At 45.9% G+C, this 24238-nt stretch overlaps 1 protein-coding gene and 1 long non-coding RNA gene across 4 annotated transcripts in view; both read left to right on the top strand.

Annotated features, from left to right (window-relative positions):
• LOC309345238 overlaps positions 1 to 24238 on the top strand; it is a 114221-nt gene that overhangs the window by 49787 nt on the left and 40196 nt on the right. The gene's annotated exons all lie outside the window — the stretch shown is intronic.
• SNPH (syntaphilin) overlaps positions 1 to 24238 on the top strand; it is a 49600-nt gene that overhangs the window by 15081 nt on the left and 10281 nt on the right. Inside the window, exons 3-4 of one of the 3 annotated variants that reach the window (XM_081867766.1) lie at positions 17703 to 17793; positions 20158 to 20364. In XM_081867766.1, coding sequence (XP_081723892.1) covers positions 17744 to 17793; positions 20158 to 20364 — 257 coding nt within the window. In that variant the 5' untranslated portion in view covers positions 17703 to 17743. The remainder of the gene's footprint in view (positions 1 to 17702; positions 17794 to 20157; positions 20365 to 24238) is intronic. The other 2 variants (XM_081867767.1, XM_081867768.1) reach the window with 2 other exon arrangements.

The raw sequence follows: 24238 nt of genomic DNA, 5'->3' as shown, positions 1-24238 counted from the left end.
CTGAACTTTGGACCTTCAGCATGTGACCTCTCTGTCTTTAGCCGCCTACCCTGCTTCTGAAGACAAGGAAGGCTCTGCATCCATGTGCGTGCACACAGCTATCTCTCCTTGTTAAGTTGTGGGTGAACATATCAGACGACACAGCGATTCTTCAGACAGCTCTTGTTTATTCACAGGCCAGAACAGAACTGAAGGGTTCAGCCAACCGGCTTATATAGAGCTCAACTACAAAGCAACAGTAACAACTTTCTGTAACTACCCAATCACTGAACGTCACTTTCAATTCCTTATTTGCATATGCGGACCTGAGTGAAAACTATCTACAGTATCCCCCTGCTGGCTCAGGGTGAGAACTTCAGTACATAACACTCCTTGTAGTCATCATTGGGAGGAAGGTAAAATTCCAATACCCCCAGCATCCCCAGGCCTGGAAGCTGTACATTGCCAGACATTGCATAACTTCCTGCAAATTCTCATCATGACTGAAATAGAGGCTGAACTCTGATTCCCAAGGTGTCTCCTGCGTTCTGTCTACCAAACCATGCTACGCTCTCTTTCTGTTCCACCTCTCTCAACTCCCTTTTGTTTTAATATTGCAAAGTACACCATGAATTGATATACGACACAGATATATGATATTTTGTTTTTTTATATATAAATATTTATTAAAGTTTTTGAATACAAATACACAAATAATAAACAATCTTACTTCCAACACAACGTGGTTTCATCAATTCTTTGGACTCCCTCACGTCTCCTGCTCCCATTTTCATCGTAACAGATATATGATATTTTGTAGGCGTGCGCACCAGATTCTGTTCAGACTCAGACTAGCCGCTAGCTCAATTTGTATCAGACCATATTGTAAGCTGCCCAGTTCAGCTCAGGGTTCCAGCTCTGTTTTGTGGCATTGCCCCCTTATACCAGAAGTAAATGCGATTGGCATGCATAGTAACCCCACAAAGAGGATACAGTCTGTTAAATTACAGGCATAAAGGTCTGTGGGCTTTTGTGCTGGCCACCTCTAAAATGCTTTCTCCCCCAAAACGGAAACCTCTCTCTTTATTTTTATTTGGGGGTGGAATTGGATGAAATTTTCAGGTGACGTCATGAAGGCATGAATCATGCCAAATTTCAGAAGGATAGCCAGAGTGGATTTCTCACAATGGAGGTGGTTCCCATTTTATAGTGGTAATCACTTAATCTCCTCGTGTGGTTTCTGGGCAGTTGGTCTGAGAAACTGAGATGCAACAAAGGTGTCCATGGGCAAGCAAACTGCAGACAAAAATGTCCAGAGGCTTTTGTGTTAGACACCTTTTTCTTTTGGAGTGGAAAGAATGAAGAATGAAGTGATTTGCTTTCTGGCTAAAGCAATTCTGCATCACAGATCTTCTTTTGCCTCTGACCAATCCAAATCACTCCAAGCTGCCTCATGTCACCTCTGGATTCAGGATTTGTCTGAGTCCAATGCACACTCCTAAGCGTTTCATGCTGAATATGCTTATTAATGGTGTGACGTGGCTTTTGGTCAATTTAATAAAAGGTAGGCATTGGCCTTGTGTCAAAACCCACTAGTCGGGTTCCTTGAATTTATTAAGGTAATTGATACAGAACTGCCAGTTCAACACATCTAAGCTTTGCTTCATTGTAAAAGGGAGGGGAGAGTAGGTAGAAATGTCTAAGACAAGTACATAGCAAGCCAAAGGCAATAAAGCAAACTTCAGTACAACAGCATTTGCCTGTAAGGGACCCCTGACCATTAGGTCCAGTCATGGCCGACTCTGGGGTTGCGGTGCTCTTCTCGCTTTACTGGCTGAGGGAGCTGGCGTACAGCTTCCGGGTCATGTGGCCAGCATGACGAAGCCGCTTCTGGCAAACCAGAGCAGCGCACGGAAACGCCGTTTACCTTCCCGCCGGAGCGGTACCTATTTATCTACTTGCACTTTGACGTGCTTTCAAACTGCTAGGTGGGCAGGAGCAGGGACCGAGCAACGGGAGCTCACCCCGTCACGGGGATACGAACCACCGACTTTCTGATCGGCAAGTCCTAGGCTCTGTGGTTTAAGCCACAGCGCCACCCGCATTTGCCTGACCTACAGTTAAATCCTTTGCTTGCTTACTCACTTTCTTGATATAGGCTCTGAGGGTGATGAAGGAGAGGGCCTTTTCAGTTGTAGCACCCCATTTGTAGAACACCCTCCCTAGAGAAGTCTGCCAGGGACCTTCACTGACATTTTTTCAGTGTCAAGAAAAAGCTTACCTATTATTACAGGCTTTTGATGGACTATGATGATGTTGTCTGCTGTTAATGTGCTGCCAGAACTTTCTATGACTTCTCATGATGGTGGGGAAAAGCAGGGTTTTTTGTGTATTTTTTAGTATTACATGCATTTTCATTTGAAAGATTTTATGTAAATGTGTTTATATTATACTGTGTTTTCACTTACGCTTTAAATATGTTGCCAGTCGCTTGAAGACCTTCTGGGTAACGATTGACTAACAAGTTGAACTGCTGAGTTCAGTGGTACTTGGTCCCAAGCAAGTGTGAATAAGGCTGCAGTGTCAGCAATTAAAATAAAGATCTTGCTTCCATTAATGTAAATGTCATTTAAGCACACTTTCTAGGGCTGCTAACCACGGCACTCTTCACCTGCTTCTTTTGCTTGGGATGAATTGGTTGTTTAGCATGCAGATAAGTCCAAGAATCCCCGCGACGGGGTGAGCTCCCATTGCTCGGTCCCTGCTCCTGCCAACCTAGCAGTTTGAAAGCACATCAGAGTGCAAGTAGATAAATAGGTACCACTCCGGTGGGAAGGTAAATGGCGTTTCCGTGCACTGCTCTGGTTCGCCAGAAGCGGCTTAGTCATGCTGGCCACATGACCCGGAAGCTGTACACCGGCTCCCTCAGCCAAGAAAGCGAGATGAGCACCGCAACCCCACAGTTGGCCACAACTGGACCTAATGGTCAGGGGTCCCTTTACCTAAGTCCAAGATGAGAGCAGAGACTTGCATAGTGGGTGCTGATGTCACAAACCAGGGGGAACTATTGCTACTGCCCAGTGCATCTTCTAAGGCAGGAAAAGTCTTCATAGAGGGTGGTGAACACAGCACATGATATCATGGGCTGTCCCCTGAGCCCGCTAGATGACATCGCAAGGGATCGTTTCCTTAGGAGAGCGAGAAAAATTCTCAGGGACGATTCACACCCCAGCCAGCACCTCTTTAATCTTCTACCCTCGGGCAGGAGATATAGAAATATACAGTTGTACCAACCGGCTTAAAAAACAGTTTCTATCCATGGGCTGTTAGGCTGCTGAACAGAAAATAATATAGTGCAACTGACTTTCGGAGTTGGTGTGTTGTGCGACAAGCACACAGAGTGCAACCAGTCTGAGTGTTTGGGGGGGGGAGTCTTGGTTAATTTAATTGTATACAGGCTGTACATTGACAATAAAGGTATTATTATTATTAAGGGAAGAGAGAGTATTTGGGCTGCTCTTTTCCCAGGTGAAGAAAGCAGTCTCTGCAATCCTCCAACTCAAGACCTTTCAGCTTCCTCTCCCTCTCTTTCAGACAGTATCTGCATTGGCAAAGTTATTCATTAGGGGAAGGCAGGCATATAGAAGTGTGGGATTTTGTAGAATATCGTATGCTTGATAGAATCAGATTCAACACCAAGCTGTTCAGATCAGGTATTTGATTTCATCTCTCTTAGTGCTTTGATCCAGGGAAGCCCTGCCTTAAATCTGCATCCATACTGCTGTCTTGTTTCCTAGATCTAGTGTCTTCAAAGTCCTCCAAGGCTTTAGTAGTTTTTGAAACATAATAAAATTACATGTCTAGCTAGACTTGCCTAAACAACCATTTTTAGAAGGCACTGAAAATAATACGGCAAAGGTGCTTGCCCATTCTTCATGGACAGGGAGTTCCAAACTTGCAAATGTGGAATGAATGTTATTTGGCATGTGTGAAAGTGTCAGTCCTGCAAATTAAAGGGGTAGAGTAGGCACATATTGCATAAAGCAATCCTTCAGCTGAACTGGTTCCCTCCTGCTGCTGCTGCTGATGACTTTATCTTCTTCTTTGGCAATCACTCGTAGCTGAGTGTCATCCATAACCACGGTTTTAACAATGAGTCCGTAAGTCACTGTGGAGGCCAATTCTGGACCCACACGTCCTTCCACAGTGGGGACATTGGTTTCTGGGCAGGAGTTGATCATGGTGAGGGTTTGCCAAGCGTGCCTTCCTTTTAGCACGTTTCTCCCTTGCGTCCTGAGTTTGAGTGTCTTCAAAGCCCATGACACCTTTGGTAAAGGCTGTTCTCCAGCTGAAGCGCTCGCAGGCCAGTGTTTCCCAGTTATCAGTGTTTATACTACATTTTTTTTAGATTTGCCTTGAGACAGTCTTCAAACCTCTTTTGTTGACCACCAGCATTACGCTTTCCATTTTTAAGTTTGGAATAGAGTAGTTGCTTTGGAAGATGATCATCAGGCATCTGCACAACATGACCAGTCCAACAAAGTTGATGTTGAAGAATCATTTCTTCAACACTGGTGATCTTTGCTTCTTCCAGTACACTGATATTGGTTCGCCTCTCTTCCCAAGTGATGTGTAAAATTTTTTGGAGGCACCGTTGATGGAATCTTTCAAGGAGTTGGAGATGGCGTTTATAAGTGGTCCATGTTTCACAAGCATATAGTAAGGTTGGTAGTACAGTAGCTTTGTAAACAAGCATTTTGGTTTCCCTGCAAATGTTGCAGTCCTCTAACACTCTGCACTTCAGTCGGGAGAAAGCTGCACTCACAGAGCTCAGGCGATGCTGGATTTTGGCATCAATGTTGGCCCTTGTGCACCAAAGTCCTTTCCACAAAGGACTTTATATACTAATTGTAACACACTGATATTACCAGTTCCTATATCCAGAAACATCCTTTCTCTGGCTCCACCACCTTTCACTGTCCTTAAGTCTTCTGCCCCCTTTTCTCTCCTGCTGCCTCCGTCCTTTCCTTGGAACTGTCTCGCACAGTCCACCTTCATGCTCAGATATGTAGTTTTTATTATGTTGCATTTATGTTTTTATTTGCAAGCTAGTACAAAAATGCTTTGAGGCATGGTTGAAATACATTTCCTGCTGTGTTCAGCTTTCATCTGAGCTGGAAACAGCTGGCCATTTTCTGGGGGGTTGAACATACTTTTTTGTCCCTTTATAATTATATACGATTTCTATTGGGATAGCCACGTTAATACGTTGCAGAGAAAATAAAGAGCCCTGTGGCTGATTATGTTATTGTGACCTGAGCTTCCGTGGGCTATCTCCATACAGCTGAAGAAATTGGTTGTATTCCATGAAAGCTTCTGCCACAATAAAAATTGTTAGTTTTTAGGGTGCCACAAGTCTCTTTGTTATAAAATCAACTTAAAAGGAACACTCATCCCATAGTGATAGCTGGTGTTTTCTTCCTGTAGCACCATGGTTACAAAAAGATATCTTTTTCAGAGCATCCACAAAAACATCTGATAAGACTTCAATGTGAAACTGATTAATTGAACTATCAGGTTTCTGCTCAATTGGCTGTTTTAGTCCAGCTCTGTGTCATTTTGCGCAGGAATTTCACTGCTGAGAAAGCATTTAGTACAATGAAACTGGTGTCTGGAGGGTGGGGGGGAAATGGTGGGGGACTGCAAGGGGGAAAGGGCATGTGTGTGACAAGTTAATCCCCCAACCCCTCCTGCTACTTCATTGCCAGTCACCCACTCCTGACTTTATTCAGCTAACACATCCCATCAGCATAAGGATTTTTGCTTGCACAATGGGGTTTCCTCCCATCTCTCCCCGCCCCCCATGTTCCAGAGGATTCATTGAACTCTTAGAACAGATGTAAGGGATGCACGGGAGGGAGGGAGGAGAGGGGGGTAGTTTCATGGTGCAAAAAGAAATCCTTGCACTGATGAAATGAGTCATTTACTTTGGACACAACCTTTTGGACACACAAAGTAGAAGCAGCAGCAGCTTTCAAACTGAAATGCTTCTGCTGAAAATTGACATTCAGCTGCTAATATGTGTCACATCACCTGCTGTGGACCATAACACATAATATTTGTCAGGCACTGGATGTAGGAGCAGGCATGCATTCTGTAAAGGGACCCCTGACCATTAAGTCCAGTCGTGACTGACTCTGGGGTTGCGGCGCTCATCTCGCTTTAGTGGCCAAAGGAGCCGGCGTACAGCTTCCAGGTCATGTGGCCAGCATGACTAAGCCACTTCTGGCAAACCAGAGCAGCGCACGGAAACGCCGTTTACCTTCCCGCCGGAGCGGTACCTTTTTATCTACTTGCACTTTGACGTGCTTTCGAACTGCTAGGTTGGCAGGAGCAGGGACCGAGCAACGAGAGCTCACCCCGTCGCGTGGATTCGAACCGCCGACCTTCTGATCGGCAAGTCCTAGGCTCTGTGGTTTAGACCACAGTGCCACCCGTGTCCCATATGCATTCTGTAACTTGTGCTTAATGCAAGCATGCCTCTTTAGACACCTGGGGTTAATCTTGATGGCCCCATGCCAGTTCCGCTGTCACTTGGCTTTAAACTGTTTCTTAAATAATAGAATTCCTTGCTACCCTTCCCCCATTCCTTATCTTCACTGTCCTATAAATAGATAAACACTTCATTGCCCTAAGGTTGCAGTCTGAGCATACCGCAATGTTGGGTGATTCTTAAATGTGATGGGTTGTGAATAAATGCTTCCTGTCTGCTCATAGCCCAGCCAGCACTCGCTGTGGAAGATAATTATTCATTGTTGAACCCAAAGCTGAACATCAGCTGAGGAGCATGCTGGCTGGAGTTTGGGTTTTTGTCCTGTCCACGGCAGCATCCAGTGATCTCCTAAGCCCTGCCCTTGTTGCCATGACAACTCTTTGCATGGGTTGAAACAATCAGGGATGCCTCATCACAGTTCTGTGTAGTGCTAGGAAGCTGGGGGGGGGTGCTTTGGGGAGCAGGGAGATCAAGGATGTGGTTGTGCAGCTCGGGTGGTTGTGCTGAGCAAACAACTTATGGAAAGATACTTGTATTTGATCATTGAATTTTTGCTAAGAAGCTTCTCATGTTTGGAAAATGTTATGTCTGAACCAGCTCAGTGACATTCCAAGAATCCCCTGTACTTTTGAAGTGAGAGATGAACCCAGGGCTTCCGAAAATATATACTGAATTATTTGATTGTAATCTAAGGAATGTTGGGGCTTCCTAACTTTCCAGAAATCTGAAATTAAAAGGACTCAGCAGAATCTCTGAATTGCATCCTCTATGCATTGGGAAGATCTTAACCAGATTTGAAACCAGTGTCATCCCCGTGTAGTCTTCTGTAATCGTGCATTAATGCCACTAGCATAGCAGCATATCCACAGGGTTGCCATCAAAGTGTGGAATTGCATATTAGTGCAAAATCTTACCATTTTTTAATTTCTATTTTTGACATGTTTCTGGTCCTTAAGTCTGGAATGCAGATTTGAAAATGCGCTCACGGTGCCTTGTGATATCACAGAAGTTGTGCTGAGGAGCAGAGGAAGTCTGAACAGGGAATCCACTGGCCAGCAGCTGCCTCTTAAATGCCCTTCTGCATAATAGAGAAGGAAAATGAGTTATGCAAAATACATAAAGTGTGTGTTGATTTCTAGGCACAGGATTGCAATAATGTTTTTTGGTGGCTTTTCTAGATTGGCGGTTGTGGTAATAAATAACAGTCAGCCAACACTGTCATCTTCTGTGCCTTCACTTCTGCAAATCCTGAAATTACTTTTCCCCTCCTTGCTTGCAGCTGCAGTGTTGATGGCTTTACACGGCTGAGTCACTGCTCTGCCAGAGATCTCTTATAATTCCCCTGCCTTTCATAGCAGTCGGAATGCTTGGAGTGTTATTAGCAGTTTCTTCCCTCCACCCCTTTTCCTCACTCCCACATTTGTCCATTTTTATTTCCCTAGGCAGAATTAGTGATGCATTTGCGTCTGGTTGATCAAAATGCTGGAATAGAGAAGGGCTTTTGAACTTCTTAAATTCTTATTATCAGGCTGGTGGTAGAGGAAAGCCTGTATGTTGCAGACCTCTAGCCTCAGGGTCTGGAGGCCAGAAACAGATTCTCACATTCATACATACCCACAACTGTGTCCCAAATCACTGCCAACTTAACCTTCTCCCACAGGATTTAATGGGAGCCGTTGAGAACTGAGCCCAGTTTTGCATGGGCTCAGTTTCCTGACCTGGATTCACTTCCTTTGCCATCTTAGAGCAGGGATAGTCAATTGGTTCTCTGCAGCCATTGCTGAACTACAACTTCCATCACCCATGACCACTGGCTATGCCATCTGGGGCGCATGGGAATGGAGGTTCAGCGACATCTGGATAGCATCATACTGGCTACACACAGGAGCCAGTCAGGCGCAGAGAAGAAATGGCAAGGACAGAGGAGGAAAGGACACAGAGCTCTCTCTCTGGGGAACCGGGTTCGATTCCCTGCTCCTCCCCATGCAGCTGCTGGCTGACCTTGGGCTAGTCACACTTCTCTCAGCCTCACTCACCTCACAGTGTTTGTTGTGGGGGAGGAAGGGAAAGGAGAATGTTAGCCGCTTTGAGACTCCCTAGGGTACGCAAGACCTACCTACCAGGGAAGAATGGCAGATGAAACTGATGGACTACATGGAAATGGCGGAAATGACTGGTAGAATCCGAGACCAGGGAGAAGAGTCAATGGAAGAAGACTGGAAAAAAAATTAAAGTATATTTTTAAAAATATTGTAAAATTAATGAATGTTAGAAAGATGCTGGAGTGAATTTACATGGTCTTAGCAGAAAGGTTGTAAAGAATTAAGTTAAAATGGATTGTTAATGGGTTAAAGTGAAAAATTCAAGGTTAAATTGCGTTAAGATAAATTATGGAGCAAAATCTGAGAAAGAGGGAAGGGACTTGCTGAAACAATTATGAATTAGAATACAAAAAGGGAGGCGTGAGGAAGTCAAGGAAATAAGTAAATGAAAGAGAAAGATACGAAAATACTGGTTGTTAGTGTTTTTTAAATGTTATTGTTTAGTTGTGTTGTTTTTCTTTTTTCTTTTTAGTATTGTATTTTCTTTTAGTTTTGAAGTATTGTAATTTTTTCCCTTATTATTATTGTCTGTTTTTCTTTTATTTGTAATTGTTAAACCTTAATAAATATCATTTTTAAAAAAAAGAGAGACTCCCTAGGGTAGTGATAAAGCGGGATATCAAATCCAAACTCTTCTTCTTCCTCCTCCTCTTCCTCCTCCTCCTCTTCTTCTTCTCTCTTCTGCCTTAACCTGAGTCTGCCTAGTTCATGGATAGCCTAGCTCAGGGGCCGGATCTGGCCCAATCGCCTTCTCAGTCCAGCCCATGGACAGTCCAGGAATCAGCATGTTTTTACATGAGTAGAATGTGTCCTTTGATTTAAAATGTATCTCTGGGTTATTTGTGGGGCCTGCCTGTTGTTTATACATGAGTAGAATGTGTGCTTTCATTTAAAATGTATCTCTGGGTTATTTGTGGGGCCTGCCTGTTGTTTATACATGAGTAGAATGTGTGCTTTCATTTAAAATGCATCTCTGGGTTATTTGTGGGACGTGGGGATTCATTCATTTCTTTCCCCCCCCCCCAAAAAAAATATAGTCCAGCCCCCCACAAGGTCTGAGGGAGAGTGGGCCAGCCCCCTGCTGAAAAAGTTTGCTGATCCCTGGCCTAGTTAGTAGCTCATTACTCTAGCAGGAACTCTCCATGGTCCTAGGAAGAGATTATGAAATGTACAGCCCTAGGTCTATGTGATGTGATCTGCGGGGGCTCCCCATTTGTGGAATGCTCTCCCCCAAGTAGGCCCGCCTTTATTACGTATCTTTACAAAAACATTCCTCTGCTCCCAGGCCTTTGGCTTATTAAACAATTTATGGGCTTTGTGGGTGGGGTGTTGTTTGTTAATATACTATGTATTTTTGTGTTCTCCTATTGTAAACTGACCTGTGATCCTCAAATGAATGGTGGTATGGAAACTTAATAAATAAAATAAATGAATATTCTGCAGTGTGTCTGCTCTTAAGAGACACCCATGAATTCAGCATTTGAACATACCGGTTTGCTTTGCAGAAGGAAGTATGTGGGTGTTTTTACGTTGGAGCTGCCCTGCCCCTCTCCCTCTGCGCGGTTCCTTCGTCATTGCTTTAACCTTGACATGACAATTTTGTGTTCCAAGTTTTCTGTGGCTTCTTTCCCCAGTCCTCCCACATCATTCATCACCATGGAGAACCGAACTCTTCCAGAAGCCTTTATTCTTTTCTTGCTACTTTTTAAAAGGAGCAATTAGTAGGTTGGAAGGACTACTTTTTGTTGGCGGGGGAGTTCTGCCTCCCCCACTCCTCTAGAACTCTTGTCTGAGCAGTGAATTCAGGGTGACACCCCACATATATATGTTCATCGCTTCAGAATCGCCAAATGGGTTCAGCTGTGTATCTTGGATAGCATTGCACCAAAGTTGGCTGTGGGTGATATGCAAGGTCTTTCTGCAGTAATCATATTGTTATGAGTTTAGGGGAGAGGAAATAGGATGTATGCGATACCATTCTAACCCATGAGTCCAGCAATTAAAATATAAGCAAAGCTAGCTTCTTGTGTTGAGGTGACCACCTGGGTGATGGGCGACTAAGAGACGAAAGGAAAGGGGGCTCTATGTGAGACAACAGATGGATCTCTCTCAACTCAGAGATACTGCAGTTAGAAGGACAAAGCCTGAGTTTGGAATTGAAAGTGGCAGCGGTTTGTCCCTGCTCCTGCCAACCTAGCAGTTTGAAAGCGCGTCAAAGTTCAAGTAGATCAATAGGTACCACTCTGGCAGGAAGGTAAACAGCGTTTCCGTGCACTGCTCTGGTTCGCTAGAAGCGGCTTAGTCATGCTGGCCATATGACCCGGAAGTTGTACGCCGGCTCCCTCATCCAATAAAGTGAGATGAGTGCAGCAACCCCAGAGTCAGCCACGAATGGACCTAATGGTCAGGGGTCCCTTTACCTTTACCATTAAAGCAGCCAGCTGCAGAGAGCGTCAAAGCAACATTTGAGAGCAGTGTTTGATTTCTGTTTGAATCAAAGGCTGTGGCTATGGGAGAAACATGCCCCAATTGGGGTGCTAATGCTGTGAACCCCTCTATCATAGGCTCAACTTGTATATAGGTGTGAATAAACCATATATCATGAAAACACCACACTCTGCTGTGCCTTATTCCCAAAGGAAACACGAGCCCTAAGTATGCCTGGAACCTCTAGAATCTTGCACTGTTCAGAGATTGGGGTGATATGAAACAATATTCAGTGGCTCACTTCCTTCTGTTGTTTTCCAGTCCCAGCTAATGGTGCTGGTATTGTATAAATAATATAATTTATTATTTATACCCCACCCATCTGGCTGGGTTTCCCCAGCCACACTGTGCGGCTTCCAACAAAGTATTAAAATACAGTGGTCTGTTAGACATTAAAAGCTTCCCTAAACAGGGCTGCTTTCAGATGTCTTCTAAAAGTCTGGTAGTTGTTCTTCTCTTTGACATCTGGTGGGAGGGTGTTCCACAGGGCGGGTGCCACTACCGAGAAGGCCCTCTGCCTGGTTCCCTACAACTTGGCTTCTCGCAGTGAGGGAACCGCCAGAAGGCCCTCGCCGCTGGACCTCAGTGTCCAGGCAGAATGATGGGGGTGGAGACGCTCCTTCAGGTATACTGGGCCAAGGCCATTTAGGGCTTTAAAGGTCAGCACCAACACTTTGAATTGTGCTCGGAAACGTATTGACCTTGGGTCTGGAGTACATGAAGGCGAGACATCTCCCCTATACTTCTCTTATCCCTAATATTTTTCCTTGATAACTGATAGAGGCTACCTAAACAAGGGATGCGAGTAGCACTGTGGTTTAAACCACTGAGCCTCCTGGGCTTGCCAATCGGAAGGCTGGTGATTCGAATCCCCATGATGAGGTGAGCTCCCGTTGCTCTGTCCCAGCTCCTGCCAACCTAGCAGTTCGAAAGCACACCAGTGCAAGTAGATAAATAGGTACCACTGTGGCGAGAAGGCAAACAATGTTTCCGTGCACTCGGGTTTCTGTCACAGTGTTCTGTTGTGCCAGAATCAGTTTAGTCCTGATGGCCACATGACCTGGAAAGCTGTCTGTGGACGCCAGCTCCCTCGGCCTGAAAGCGATATGAGCGCCGCAACCCCATAGTCATCTTTGACTGGACTTAACCATCCAGGGATCTTTATCTTTACCTTACTTCAAAAAGAAGAGTTAATACAGTGGTGCCCCGCAAGACGAACGCCTCGCAAGACGGAAAACCCGCTAGACGAAAGGGTTTTCCGTTTTGGAGGCGCTTCGCAAAACGAATTTCCCTATGGGCTTGCTTTGCAAGACGAAAATGTCTTGCGAGTTCCTGCGGGGGTTTTTCCCTTTTCCCCCCCTTTTCCTAAGCCCTAAGCCGCTTATCAGCTGATCTGCTGATAAGCCGCTTATCAGCTGATCCGCTAAAAGCCGCTGAACCACTAATAGCGCTAATCCGCTAAGCTGTCAATGGGCTTGCTTCGCAAGACGAAAAAAACGCTATACGAAGAGCCTCACAGAACGGATTAATTTCGTCTTGTGAGGCACCACTGTATAGCACAGTGACCAAGAGTCTGAGGCTATTTCTGTCATGGATGGTTTAACTGAGATTCCTGCATTGCAGGGGTTACTCTAGATGACCCTGAAATTCCCTTTCAACTCTACAGTTATATGATTTTATGTAAACCCTACCCCTGTGCACTCTCACTGCTCTCCCACTGGTTTGATCCAAATTTTGACAATAGAACAACCTCCCTGCATTTTAAGATGATAATGTGTTTTCAGCCTGAGCTTTTAATCAGGAAGGTTGTGATTGAAGTGGCACTTTTGCTATGAACTCACTAGGCGGAAATACTGACTTACATAACAGGGCGGTTATTGACATTTCTTTAGTGTCTTGCTAAGTGCTCAAGGCCTTAACAGTGCTGGCACCCTCACGGTGGAACTCCCTTTCAAAAGAAGCTGCCCTCCTGGGTTTTAGGAAGTGCTGTGTATCAGAACTCTTTTAAGAATGGTATGGGCTGTTGAGGTGATGGGTGTGTCTTGGAGGAGTGAAGATACTGATTGACACTGTTCATTTGGGCTTGGGGGCTAGCCCACAGACCAGGGGTTGGCAACCTAAGGCCCATGGGCCACAAGCAGGTGGCGCTGTGGGTTAAACCACAGAGCCTAGGACTTGCCGATCAGAAGGTCGGCGGTTCGAATCCCCGCGACGGGGTGAGCTCCCGTTGCTCGGTCCCTGCTCCCGCCAACCTAGCAGTTTGAAAGCACGCCAAAGTGCAAGTAGATAAATAGGTAGTGCTCTGGCGGGAAGGTAAACGGCGTTTCTGTGCGCTGCTCTGATTCGCCAGAAGCGGCTTAGTCATGCTAGCCACATGACCCGGAAGCTGTACGCCGGCTTCCTCGGCCAGTAAAGCAAGATGAGCGTCGCAACCCCAGATTCAGTCACGACTGGACCTAATGGTCAGGGGTCCCTTTACCTTTTTTAAAAAAAATTTTAAAAAATCCTTAAATAGCAGCCCAGGGGTATGATCAGGGCTGAGCCTGTAGTGAAGAGGGAGGATTTGTAGTTTGGCTCTGTATATAAGAATTTGTTCATGCAAACAACTTTCTTGATGTTACAGTGATGAGCAAATATATGTGAAATTATGCTTAGCTGCAGGGCTCGCAGGTACCCTAAACCAGTGTATAAGCCTTTAAATGTGCTTTGTAAAGCTGCCTTCTGGCTGTGTCCTCAGTCAGCTCCAAACGTGGTGTTGGTTCAGTGTATTTTTATTTATTTATTTAAGTATTTATAGACTATGCTTCCATAAAAATACAGCGTGGCAGTATGCAGCACATAAAGTTGCAATAAGGTCAATAAAAAACATCAATAAAACCTTAATAAAAGCATCAGTAAAAACAAAAAGAGATCCTAGTTTGTAAAATCAGACTCACGTGGCAAAGGCCTGTCTGAATTAACAATAAGTTTTAGGGCACAGCTTCTGTCCATTCCCAAGAGCCACCAGAGAGGCTAAAGTGCAAAAACGTCCTTGTAGCCTAGTCCTATAAATGTTTGCTTAGATGAAGGGTCCATCAAGTTCAGTGGAGCTTTCTCCTGAGTAACTGCACCTAGCACAAAAGCTTTGGGGTTGCTTGTGGAATCAGCCTGTTTTATGTCTATACTGTTTCACAAGCACAGCCCCTGCTGTTTTCTGCATCCCAGCCCCTCTAAGCTTTTGTCTAGCCAAAATGCCCCCCCCTAAATTCCTTTCCTTTGCCACTCTCTGGTGCAGCCAGGGTGATGGGTTTTTCCTGGCTCAGTGCTGCAGTCAGCAGGCTTCACTCGCAGCATGCAAGCAAGCCGGGTGATGACTAATCGTGGCGCATTAGCAAAAACCCCTGCAGCTTTGCATCTTAGGGAGGAAGACTTCATCAATTGGGGAGCTTTTATCCAGAAAGGTAGCCTGCGTTGCACACAGCTGGAGACTCCCGCCCCCCAGCATCTCCCCACTTCCCTTCCTCTCCGGAGTGAAGGGATAAAAAACAGATTTCAAAGTTTAGCGGAACCTACTGTCTAACTCCCCCTTTGTGAAACTCAGGACAGTTTCTTCTGAAGATTTGTAGTGTCTTTGTGTAAAATCAAAACTGGTTGTTTACAGGATGGAAGAGTTCTTGGGACCTAAATGATTAAGGCCCAAAATATCTTAAAAGACAACAATATGTTAAGACAAACACCATCCTGTGTGTTAAGATCAGCAAAGATATTCAGGTGGTAGTGGGGTGTAAGAGGACATTCTCTGCAGCAGCCCCACAAGTGTGGGGTTCTCTTCCTGTAGAGGTGCATCTGATGTCCTCGTTGTAGGGCTATCCCTGTATGCTGACGACCTAACCCTTTACCCATCCTTTCTGAGTTAGATATTTTAGAGATTACCTTTATTCTCTGCTTCTAAATTGCATTTCAGGTGTTGTGTTATATGTCACCTTTAACTGATCTTCAGTTGTAGCATCTCGGAGCTGTTCTAACCTGCTCTGGGATCTTATGGTGAAGAGTGGATAAAATATCCTACAAATAAATAAACAAACACAGTTCAGGGACACATTCCAGCCAGGCAAAGGTGCTCAATGAAAGCCTGGAGCAGGGCCTGTGGAAGAGACAGGACCTAAGGAAAGTCCCAGGGGCCAGATAGAGCTCTGGAGAGCTGCATTTGACTCTTGAGAAGTAGTGCACCATTAGAAGAGCAGCCTGGATCAGGCTAGTGGACCATCTAGTCCAGCATCCTTTAAAAACAACAACAACAACAACAACAACAACAACAACAATTTATTATTTATAGCCTGCCCATCTGGCTGGGCTTCCCCAGCCACTCTGGGCAGCTTCCAACAAAAGATTAAAATACAGTAGTCCATCAAACATTCAAAGCTTCCCTAAACAGGGCTGCCTTCAGATGTCTTCTAAAAGTCTGGTAGTTGTTGTTCTCTTTGACATCTGGTGGGAGGGCGTTCCACGGGGAGGGTGCCACCACCGATAAGGCCCTCTGCCTGGTTCCCTGTAACTTGCCTTCTCGCAGGGAGGGAACCGCCAGAAGGCCCTCGGCGCTGGACCTCAGTGTCCAGACAGAACAATGGGGGTGGAGATGCTCCTTCAGGTATACAGGACCGAGGCCATTTAGGGCTTTAAAGGTCAGTACCAACACTTTGAATTGTGCTCGGAAACGTACTGGGAGCCAATGTAGATCTCTCAGGACCGGTGTTATGTGGTCTCGGCAGCAGCTCCCAGTCACTAGTCTAGCTGCTGCATTCTGGATTAGTTGTAGTTTCCGGGTCACCTTCAAAGGTAGCCCCACGTAGAGCGCATTACAGTAGTCCAAGCGAGAGATAACCAGTGGCCAACCAGATGTCTATGAGAAGCCTGCAAGCAGCACCCAAGCACAAAAGCCCTCTCCCCACTTCTGATTCCCAGCACCTGGTGTTCAGAAGCATACTGCCTCTCACTGTGTAGGAAAGAGCACTGCCACTGATAGACTTAAAGGTGAAGGGACCCCTGACCATTAGGTCCAGTCGTGGCCGACTCTGGGGTTGCGGCACTCATCTCATCTGGCAGAGGGAGCCGGCATACAGCTTCCAGGTCATGTGGCCAGCATGACTAAGCCGCTTCTGGCGAACCAGAGCAACGCACGGAAACGCCGTTTACCTTCCTGCCGGAGCGGTACCTATTTATCTACTTGCACTCTGACGTGCTTTTGAACTGCTAGGTTGGCAGGAGCAGGGACTGAGCAACGGGAGCTCACCCCATCGCGGGGATTTGAACCGCCAACCTTCTGATCGGCAAGCCCTAGGCTCTGTGGTTTAACCCACAGCCCCACCCGCATCCCTACTTAGCCTCCCTGAATTTGCCCAGTCCTCTTTTAAAGCTATCTAAGTAGGTGGTCATTACTGCATCCTGCAGGAGCCAGTTCCACAGGTTAAACCTGCAGCACTGCATGTAGAAGTACTTTCTCCTGTGCCAGTTGTAGAAACTTGGCACAAAACTGCAGAGGCATCCTGGGGCAATTTGCCTGCCACGCGGTTCCATTTGCTCTGCTCCCTTTCGCCCCTTCTCCTTGCTCATTCTTATCCCTGAGCGAAATTCAGAATTATCATCTGATTGTTCATTGATTTGTTAATGGCCGTGACAATTGTTCCCTGTCTCTCTGAATAGGGCTGGGAGGAGATTTCGGTGTATCCATTTTGTATGTGGAATTTGTCATTCTCCAAAAGATGTCCAGCTGCTATAACCCAAAGTCTAGTTCAGGCCCCAAAACAGGACCAGGGTGGAGAGAGGGAGATGAGTTTTATGGGGCCGTGGGGATGAAGGCCAGCCAGCTGGGACAAAAGAAAGCATTTTTTTAAAATCTGTTCCTTTTTAAGATGTATAAACCGTGCTTTCGTCCACATATGGATTCCAGGGTGGCCTACATAAAAATAGAAATATCCCTACATAGAAATATTTCACATCCCTGAACAGGAAGATGAAATCCATCAGCCCTAAATAAAAGGGGGGAGTCATGTTCTGATCTTGCCATACATACCCCATTGTTAGAAGGACCTTGTTATCCATTGTGTTCACACCAGACCTTGTCCTTTCCACCTTTATGGACTCACCCAAGGAACAAGTTAGGAGCCCATCTTTGAAGGAGGCTGTGCCTGGAGGAAGAACTGTGAGGGAAGAGACTCCATCTGGCAAGGCCTCCTTCCTCCTGCCTTGCTCCACCCTCTAGTCTCTGCTTCTCAATTTGTATTTTATTATTTCATGTACTGTGGCTTGCCGTTGTTTTACTGATTATAGTTTAGAAATTATTTATCGTAACTGTTAAGGGTGAATTTCTGCAACTTTTATATGCTGGTATTATTTTATACTACTCTAATGATTGTTGAATGTTACTTTTTGATGTAGGTTGCTTTTTGATGTAGGTCTCTGCAAATAAAAGCATCTTACCAAGTAGGAAAAGCTTTATGGTTTGAAATCTATGCATCCCCAAATGCACCTTGCTACAACCCATGTTTGTTCTAACCCCAAAATCCTTTCCCTCCCCCTTTTTATATCTCTCGCTCTTTCCCCAGCTGGAGTGACAGCCAACGTCACTGCCAAGGCCTGCGGTTCCATGGCTATGTCCCTGCCAGGGAGCAGAAGACCCTCAACGGGATCCCGGAGGTGAATATCACGAACCCTTCCCCTCTACATTGCGGAATGGGACTTCCGACAGCATCCCTGCTGGTTCACAGCAAAGGAACCGTTCTCGCCCCCACCCCAGCCTTGCCCATACTGCTTTCCTAGAGCGAAGAGAGAGCCTGGGTGCTCTCCAGCAATATGGAAGGAGCCCCTTCTCCTTCCATGTGCTTCGCAAATGTACAGGATTATGAATGCTGCACAGTGCCTTGTGGGGACTGCAGAGCTGCTAGCAAGGAGGGACAGGTTGTTTCTTGTGGCTGCCGTAATCCAAAGTTGCATGCCTGTTGATCACACCTTGGCACAACATTTGCATGCCTCCTCACCTGTTGTGCATGTGTGAACCGCTCCATCACAATAACTGAATCTGGAATCCACACTTCAGTTCTGGGTAGCCAAAGGCAGTCTTTGGGGCAGCTGCTTCCTCAGGAGCTGGGGGGGGTGGTCTGTTGACGCTGGCGGTTTGCCCTTTGCTGAGTTTCTTCCTGTCCCTTAGTGTGTTTTCATACATCGGAGGTCCCTGCCATTCCCATTTGTGAAGGCACCTCCTGAGAACAGGGCTGCCGGGCTCTCCAATAGGCTCTGCTCCTGTGCCTTTAAGGGAAGCCTGCGAAGCTTGCGATGAGCCAAGCCAAGCACAGCTCTCCTGTCACGCTCAGTGACCTGTCAGGTCCTGCCAGCCACAAGAGCAACGCTTGTTGTTGTTTGAAAATGCCAGCCCTGTCCGGGGAGAGCAGAGCAATGCTGAGCTGTTGTCAGACGCCTGAGTTCCCTGGGTTCTTTCTCAGGAACGAAAGCATGTGTGTTAATATGGTTGGGAGTGAGGAGAGGGTGTGCCGACCATTTTCACCTGCTGAAAAGGACTAGGAATTGCCATGGATCTAAAGTACAAGGAGACAGATTTAGGCGAAACGTGTTAGTAAGCTGCCTGTGGTGCTGTGGAATGTCAAAACAGAGACATGTCAAGCACTTAGTACCTACCGCACTCAGATAGGAGTGTCCTTTCCAAGCCTTTGATTATATGACTCCTTATCATAGTTTTAATTTTTATTTACAGTGTTTCTCTACAATGGACGCTCGGGTTGCGAACGTGATCTGTGCAGGATGCACATTTGCAACCCGCAGCGTTCGCAACCTGCAGCGACGCATCTGTGCTTCTGCGCATGTGCAAAGTGCAATTTAGTGCTTCTGTGCGTGTGCAACCTCCGAAACCCAGAAGTAACCTGTTCTGGTACTTCCGGGTTTCGGAGCGTCCGTAACCTGAAAAAACGCAGCCTGAAGTGTCTGAAACCTGAGGTATGACTGTACTATCCATGAGCAATAAATTCCCTGGGCACATTACAACTTTAAAGATGTAGAATCATGAGATTGTAGATTTGGAAAAGGGGTCCCAGGGGTCATCTGGCCTAACCCCCTTCAATGCACGAATAGATGTACAGGTTCAGATGTAGAAATACAGCACGAGGATAAAGTCAAAAGCAAATTAAGACAACGTTATTATATATACAATGGAATCTCAGTAATCCATTCTGGAAATCCATTCGACTTCCAAAAGATTCGGAAACCGAGGACCAAAGGTCTGTCAGCAAGTTCAATGGGGAAAATTGAGAAACACACACCTCAGAAACCGTTCAACTTCTGAGATGCATTCGAAAACGGAAGCATTCCCTTCCGGGTTTTTGGCGTTCGGCTTCCAAAACATTCGGCAGCCGAGACATTCGAAAACTGAGGTTTGACTGTGTGTGTATATAGTCAATTAATACATGTTCCCTTGCAAGCTTCTCTCCTACCTTTTCCTATCCATCTATCTAGAATGTTGCTTAAAGGGTCTCTGCCGCCTCTTGTCATCCCAAAGGCAGCCTGGGCCTAAGAATGATACTGTATTTTTCCGTGTATAAGACTAGGTTTTTTTCCTTTTAAAAATGTCAAAAATTAGGGGGCGTCTTATACACGGATAGTGCCAAGGGTGGGTTGGCGATTGGTGAGTCCCCCCCCAAATAGGGGGTGTCTTATACATGGAGGCGTCTTATAGACGGAAAAATACGGTACTTTCCAGCACTTCCCCTCTAGCGCTTATGATCAGATGCTTTTTCCTGGGCTCTGAGTGATGGGGTGCTCCTGCTGGGGTGCTGGGGAGTGGTGCTGGGGGCTTGCAGCGCCCTCCTCAGGCCCGCCTTTGCTACTGCTTCACTAACCTGTTTGCAGAGAGAGCTTTTGCCACGTTCCATTTTGAACCCCGCCTGTTTGTTCTTGTCGTTTGTTTTGTTCTGTTCTGTCCTGTTTCGTTTTTTTCTTCTTCCTGTATTCGTGTTTTCCTTTGGTGGTGTGTTTTTTTTTTTCCGTTTTAAGCCGTGAGTTTTACGGAAGGAGTGGCTTTGCCTCGTTCTTTAAGTCTGCAACGGCCCCTGCCACTCCGACTGAGAAACAGCCTCTTCTTCCTGCCTCCAGGCGTCCCTCTCCGCCAGTGAGCATGCGGGACACCTACGGCACCTCCTCGCTCAGCAGCAGCAGCAACTCCGGTTCCTGCAAGGGCAGCGACAGCAGCCCCACCCCAAGGTAACCCTTGGCTCCTGGAAGGGCAGCACACACACACACACACACACACAACACACACACACACCCCACAAGCGTCCAACATAAGAGAGAGAATTGCCTTGCCAACTCAACAGTGGCCTGCTAAATGATGATGATGATGATTGTTATGTACTGAGTCGAATAGGATCCAAACTGCAGCAGTCTGACTGGTCCTAGAACAATAGGATCCAAACTGCAGCAGTCTGATTGGTCCTAGAATAATAGGATTCAGAATGCAGTAGGTCCTAGAACAATGCAGCAGTATGATTGGTTGGCAGGAACCACCCAATCATGCTCCAGATAGAAGTGAATCCACAACCTGATTGGCTTACAGTAGAATTCCAGAATTAGCCAATCATGTGCAGCCCATTGTGTAAATAATGTATATAAAGCAGATACTTTGAGGGGACTTTCATTCATTCCTCCTCACCACTATGAGCTGAATAAAGAGCATGAAATCACTTTGCGACTCTGAGTCTATTTCAATGATGATGATGATGATGATGATGATGATGATTTATTTATACCCCATCCATCTGGCTGAGTTTCCCCAGCAACTCTGGGCAGCTCCCAATCAAGTGTTAAAAACAATACAGCACCAAACATTAAAAGCTTCCCCAAACAGGGCTGCCTTCAGATGTCTTCTAAAAGTCAGAGAGTTGTTTATTTCCTTGACATCTGATGGGAGGGTGTTCCACAGGGCGGGCACCACCATCGAGAAGGCCCTCTGCCTGGTTCCCTGTAATGTGGCTTCTCACAGTGAGGGAACTGCCAGAAGGCCCTCGGAGCTGGACCTCAGTGTCCGGGCTGAATGATGGGGGTGGAGACGCTCCTTTAGGTATACTGGACCGAGGCTGTTTAGGGCTTTAAAGGTCAGCACCAACACTTTGAATTGGTGATATGTGGTCCTGGCAGCCGCTCCCAGTCACCAGTCTAGCTGCTGCATTCTGGATTAATTGCAGTTTCCGGGTCACCTGCAAAGGTAGCCCCACGTAGAGCGCATTGCAGTAGTCCAAGCGGGAGATAACCAGAGCATGCACCACTCTGGCAAGACAGTTCACAGGCAGGTAGAGTCTCATCCTGCGTACCAGATGGAGCTGGTAGACAGCTGCCCTGGACACAGAAGTAACCTGCGCCTCCATGGACAGCTGTGAGTCCAAAATGACTCCCAGGCTGCGCACCTGGTCCTTCTGGGGCACAGTTATTCCATTCAGGACCAGGGAGTCCCCCACACCTGCCCGCCTCCTGTCCCCCAAAAACAGTACTTCTGTTTTTAATCATAATCATAATCATAATTTATTTATACCCCACCCTTCCCGGTTCAGAAAACCGGGCTCAGGTTGGCTAACAACAAATTTAAAACACTTAATTATACAACAAGAAAACAGCATAAAATACAGTATAAAAGTGTGAATAACAATAAATTTCAAAGTTCTAAAATCAATTTAGTGGAAAATCCACGCAATAAACATTAGATGATCACCAGAGCTAGCTGGCTAAATTAGTCCTCTTTGGGCCAGCAAGGAGGCCAGGGAAGAATTAGCCTCTGGGATAGCTGCAAGCTGAGCATGATAGAGGCGCATTAGTCCACAGCACCTGGTAGTCTGGGAGTATACCGCCTCTGAATATGAAGGGTTCTGCTCAGCTTGGTCTTTGCCAACCTGGCAGCCTCCACATGTTTCGAACTACAACTCCCATCAGCCTAGGCTGATGGGAGTTGTAGTCCCAAAGGATGATCAATGGTCTGGAAACCAAGCCGTATGAGGAACAGTTGAAGGATCTGGATATGCCTAGCCTGGAAAAGAGGAGAGATGGGATAGCCATCTCCAAACACCTGTGAAGGTCTGTCGCGTGGAAGCTGGAGCAAGCATGTTTTCTACTGCCCTGGAGGGTAGGACTCAAATCAATGGATTCAAGTTGCAAGAAAGTAGATTCTGACTAAACATCAGGAAGATAGATAGATAAGATAAAACTTTATTTGCATTAGCCAATGGCCATACCAACAGTAAAACATTACAGTATACACAGAAAAGGAAGTTTGATATAAGAGCACAATTTAAAGTCCTGAATCAGCAGTCAGTTAGTGGCCCTTATTCTGATTGCCCCTGCTATGAACCTAGCCACCATTGCTGTTATCTGCTCATTTTGATCTGATAGGAGAAAGGACATGGTGGCAGTGGCTGAGCGCCCTGGGATGGTTAGTACGAGTCGGGTGAGGATCTCGTTCCTCAGGTCTTTGTAGAGAGTACAGGAGAGGAGGGTGTGTGCCGCTGTTTCGGTGCTGCCATCTCCACAGGGGCAAAGACGTTTCTCAGGCAGGATCTTTTGGAATCGACCCTCAAGTACCGCAGATGGCAAAACATCCAGTCTCGCAAGTGTAAAAGCACGTCTGTATTTTGGGATCATAAGTTTGTGCAGATATGGGGCCAGAAAATCAAAATGGAGAGGTGGAAACTGAACATACCAAGGGCAGAATTTCCTTATAGTGGCCAGGTTTTTCTGAAACATCAAGAAGAACTTTCTGGCAGTAAGAGCTGTTCAACCGTGGAATGGAATCCTTCATAAGATTCACTGGAGGTTTTCAAGCAGAGGTTGTATTGCAGGGGGGTGGACTAGATGGCCCTTGGGGTCCCTTCCAACTGTGATTCTATGAAAACATTTGAAGGGCACCCAGCTGGCAAAGGCTAATTTAGCCGTTCTGGCTAATAGCCATCACCTAACCTCAACATAGGCGCTGTGGGTTAAACCACAGAGCCTAGGACTTGCTGATCAGAAGGTCAGCGGTTCGAATCCCTGTGACGGGGTGAGCTCCCGTTGCTTGGTCCCTGCTCCTGCCCACCTAGTAGTTCGAAAGGACATCAAAGTGCAAGTAGATAAATTGGTACCACTCCAGCGGGAAGGTGAATGGCGTTTCCGTGCGCTGCTCTGGTTCGCCAGAAGCGGCTTAGTCCTGCTGGCCACATGACCCGGAAGCTGTACACCAGCTCCCCTGGCCAATAAAGCGAGATGAGTGCCGCAACCCCAGAGTCGGTTACAACTGGACCTAATGGTCAGGGGTCCCTTTACCTTTACCTTTAACCTCAACATGTCCAATATAACTGGAGAAATGCAATTGATTAGTCCAATCCTAACCTAGCACCAGTGATCCAGGTGGACTGCCAAATAATGGCAGATTTAACTCCTAATGCAGGTTCACTCAGGCTGTCCTGCAGCACAGAAGAGTAGCTAGGAAGCAATTGGAAGGTAACCTGCCTGTACTCTTTTATTGAACTACATGGCTAACTATATTTGTAAGCAACCGTGAATATGAATTCAGCTGCTGATAATAAGGCTGGACCTGTGAATGAACCCCAATAAATAAATAAACCCCATAAAAAGGGGTTGGATTCAGTCTTTAAAAGTAGCTGTTTCAAAAGAGCAGTACTGCAGTATAATAATAATAATAATAATAATAATAATAATAATAATAATAATAATAGCAGCTTCCAACAAAGATGAAAAATACAATAAAAATACACTAGTATGTGCAGACTAATTCTGAACTCAGTTGAAATGAGGGCAGTTACACGCCGCTAAAACTGGGGCATAACGTATGTCCCTTGATACAGAGTTTCAGAAGTGATCAAATTCACCATTAGTGCGGAAAGGCAGCAAAGTTGCCAACAGATTCCATATATCTATATATCTATATCTAGATAGATAGATATCGCAATTGCTCTTATGCACCTGTCCTTTGCATACAACCTATGTATTGACCTGGAATTAAAATATAAATAAATATGGATTGTATTTCAGGAACCCTAAAAATTAAGTCCAATGTTGCAATAGGAAAAAGGAAAGGAAAGGAAAAGGCTCC

Source organism: Podarcis erhardii (genome assembly GCF_964252035.2).
Source record: "Podarcis erhardii genome assembly, chromosome: 6".
NCBI lineage: Eukaryota > Metazoa > Chordata > Lepidosauria > Squamata > Lacertidae > Podarcis > Podarcis erhardii.
Note: the sequence above shows the minus strand (reverse complement) of the source record. Positions and strands in the feature narration are given on the sequence as shown.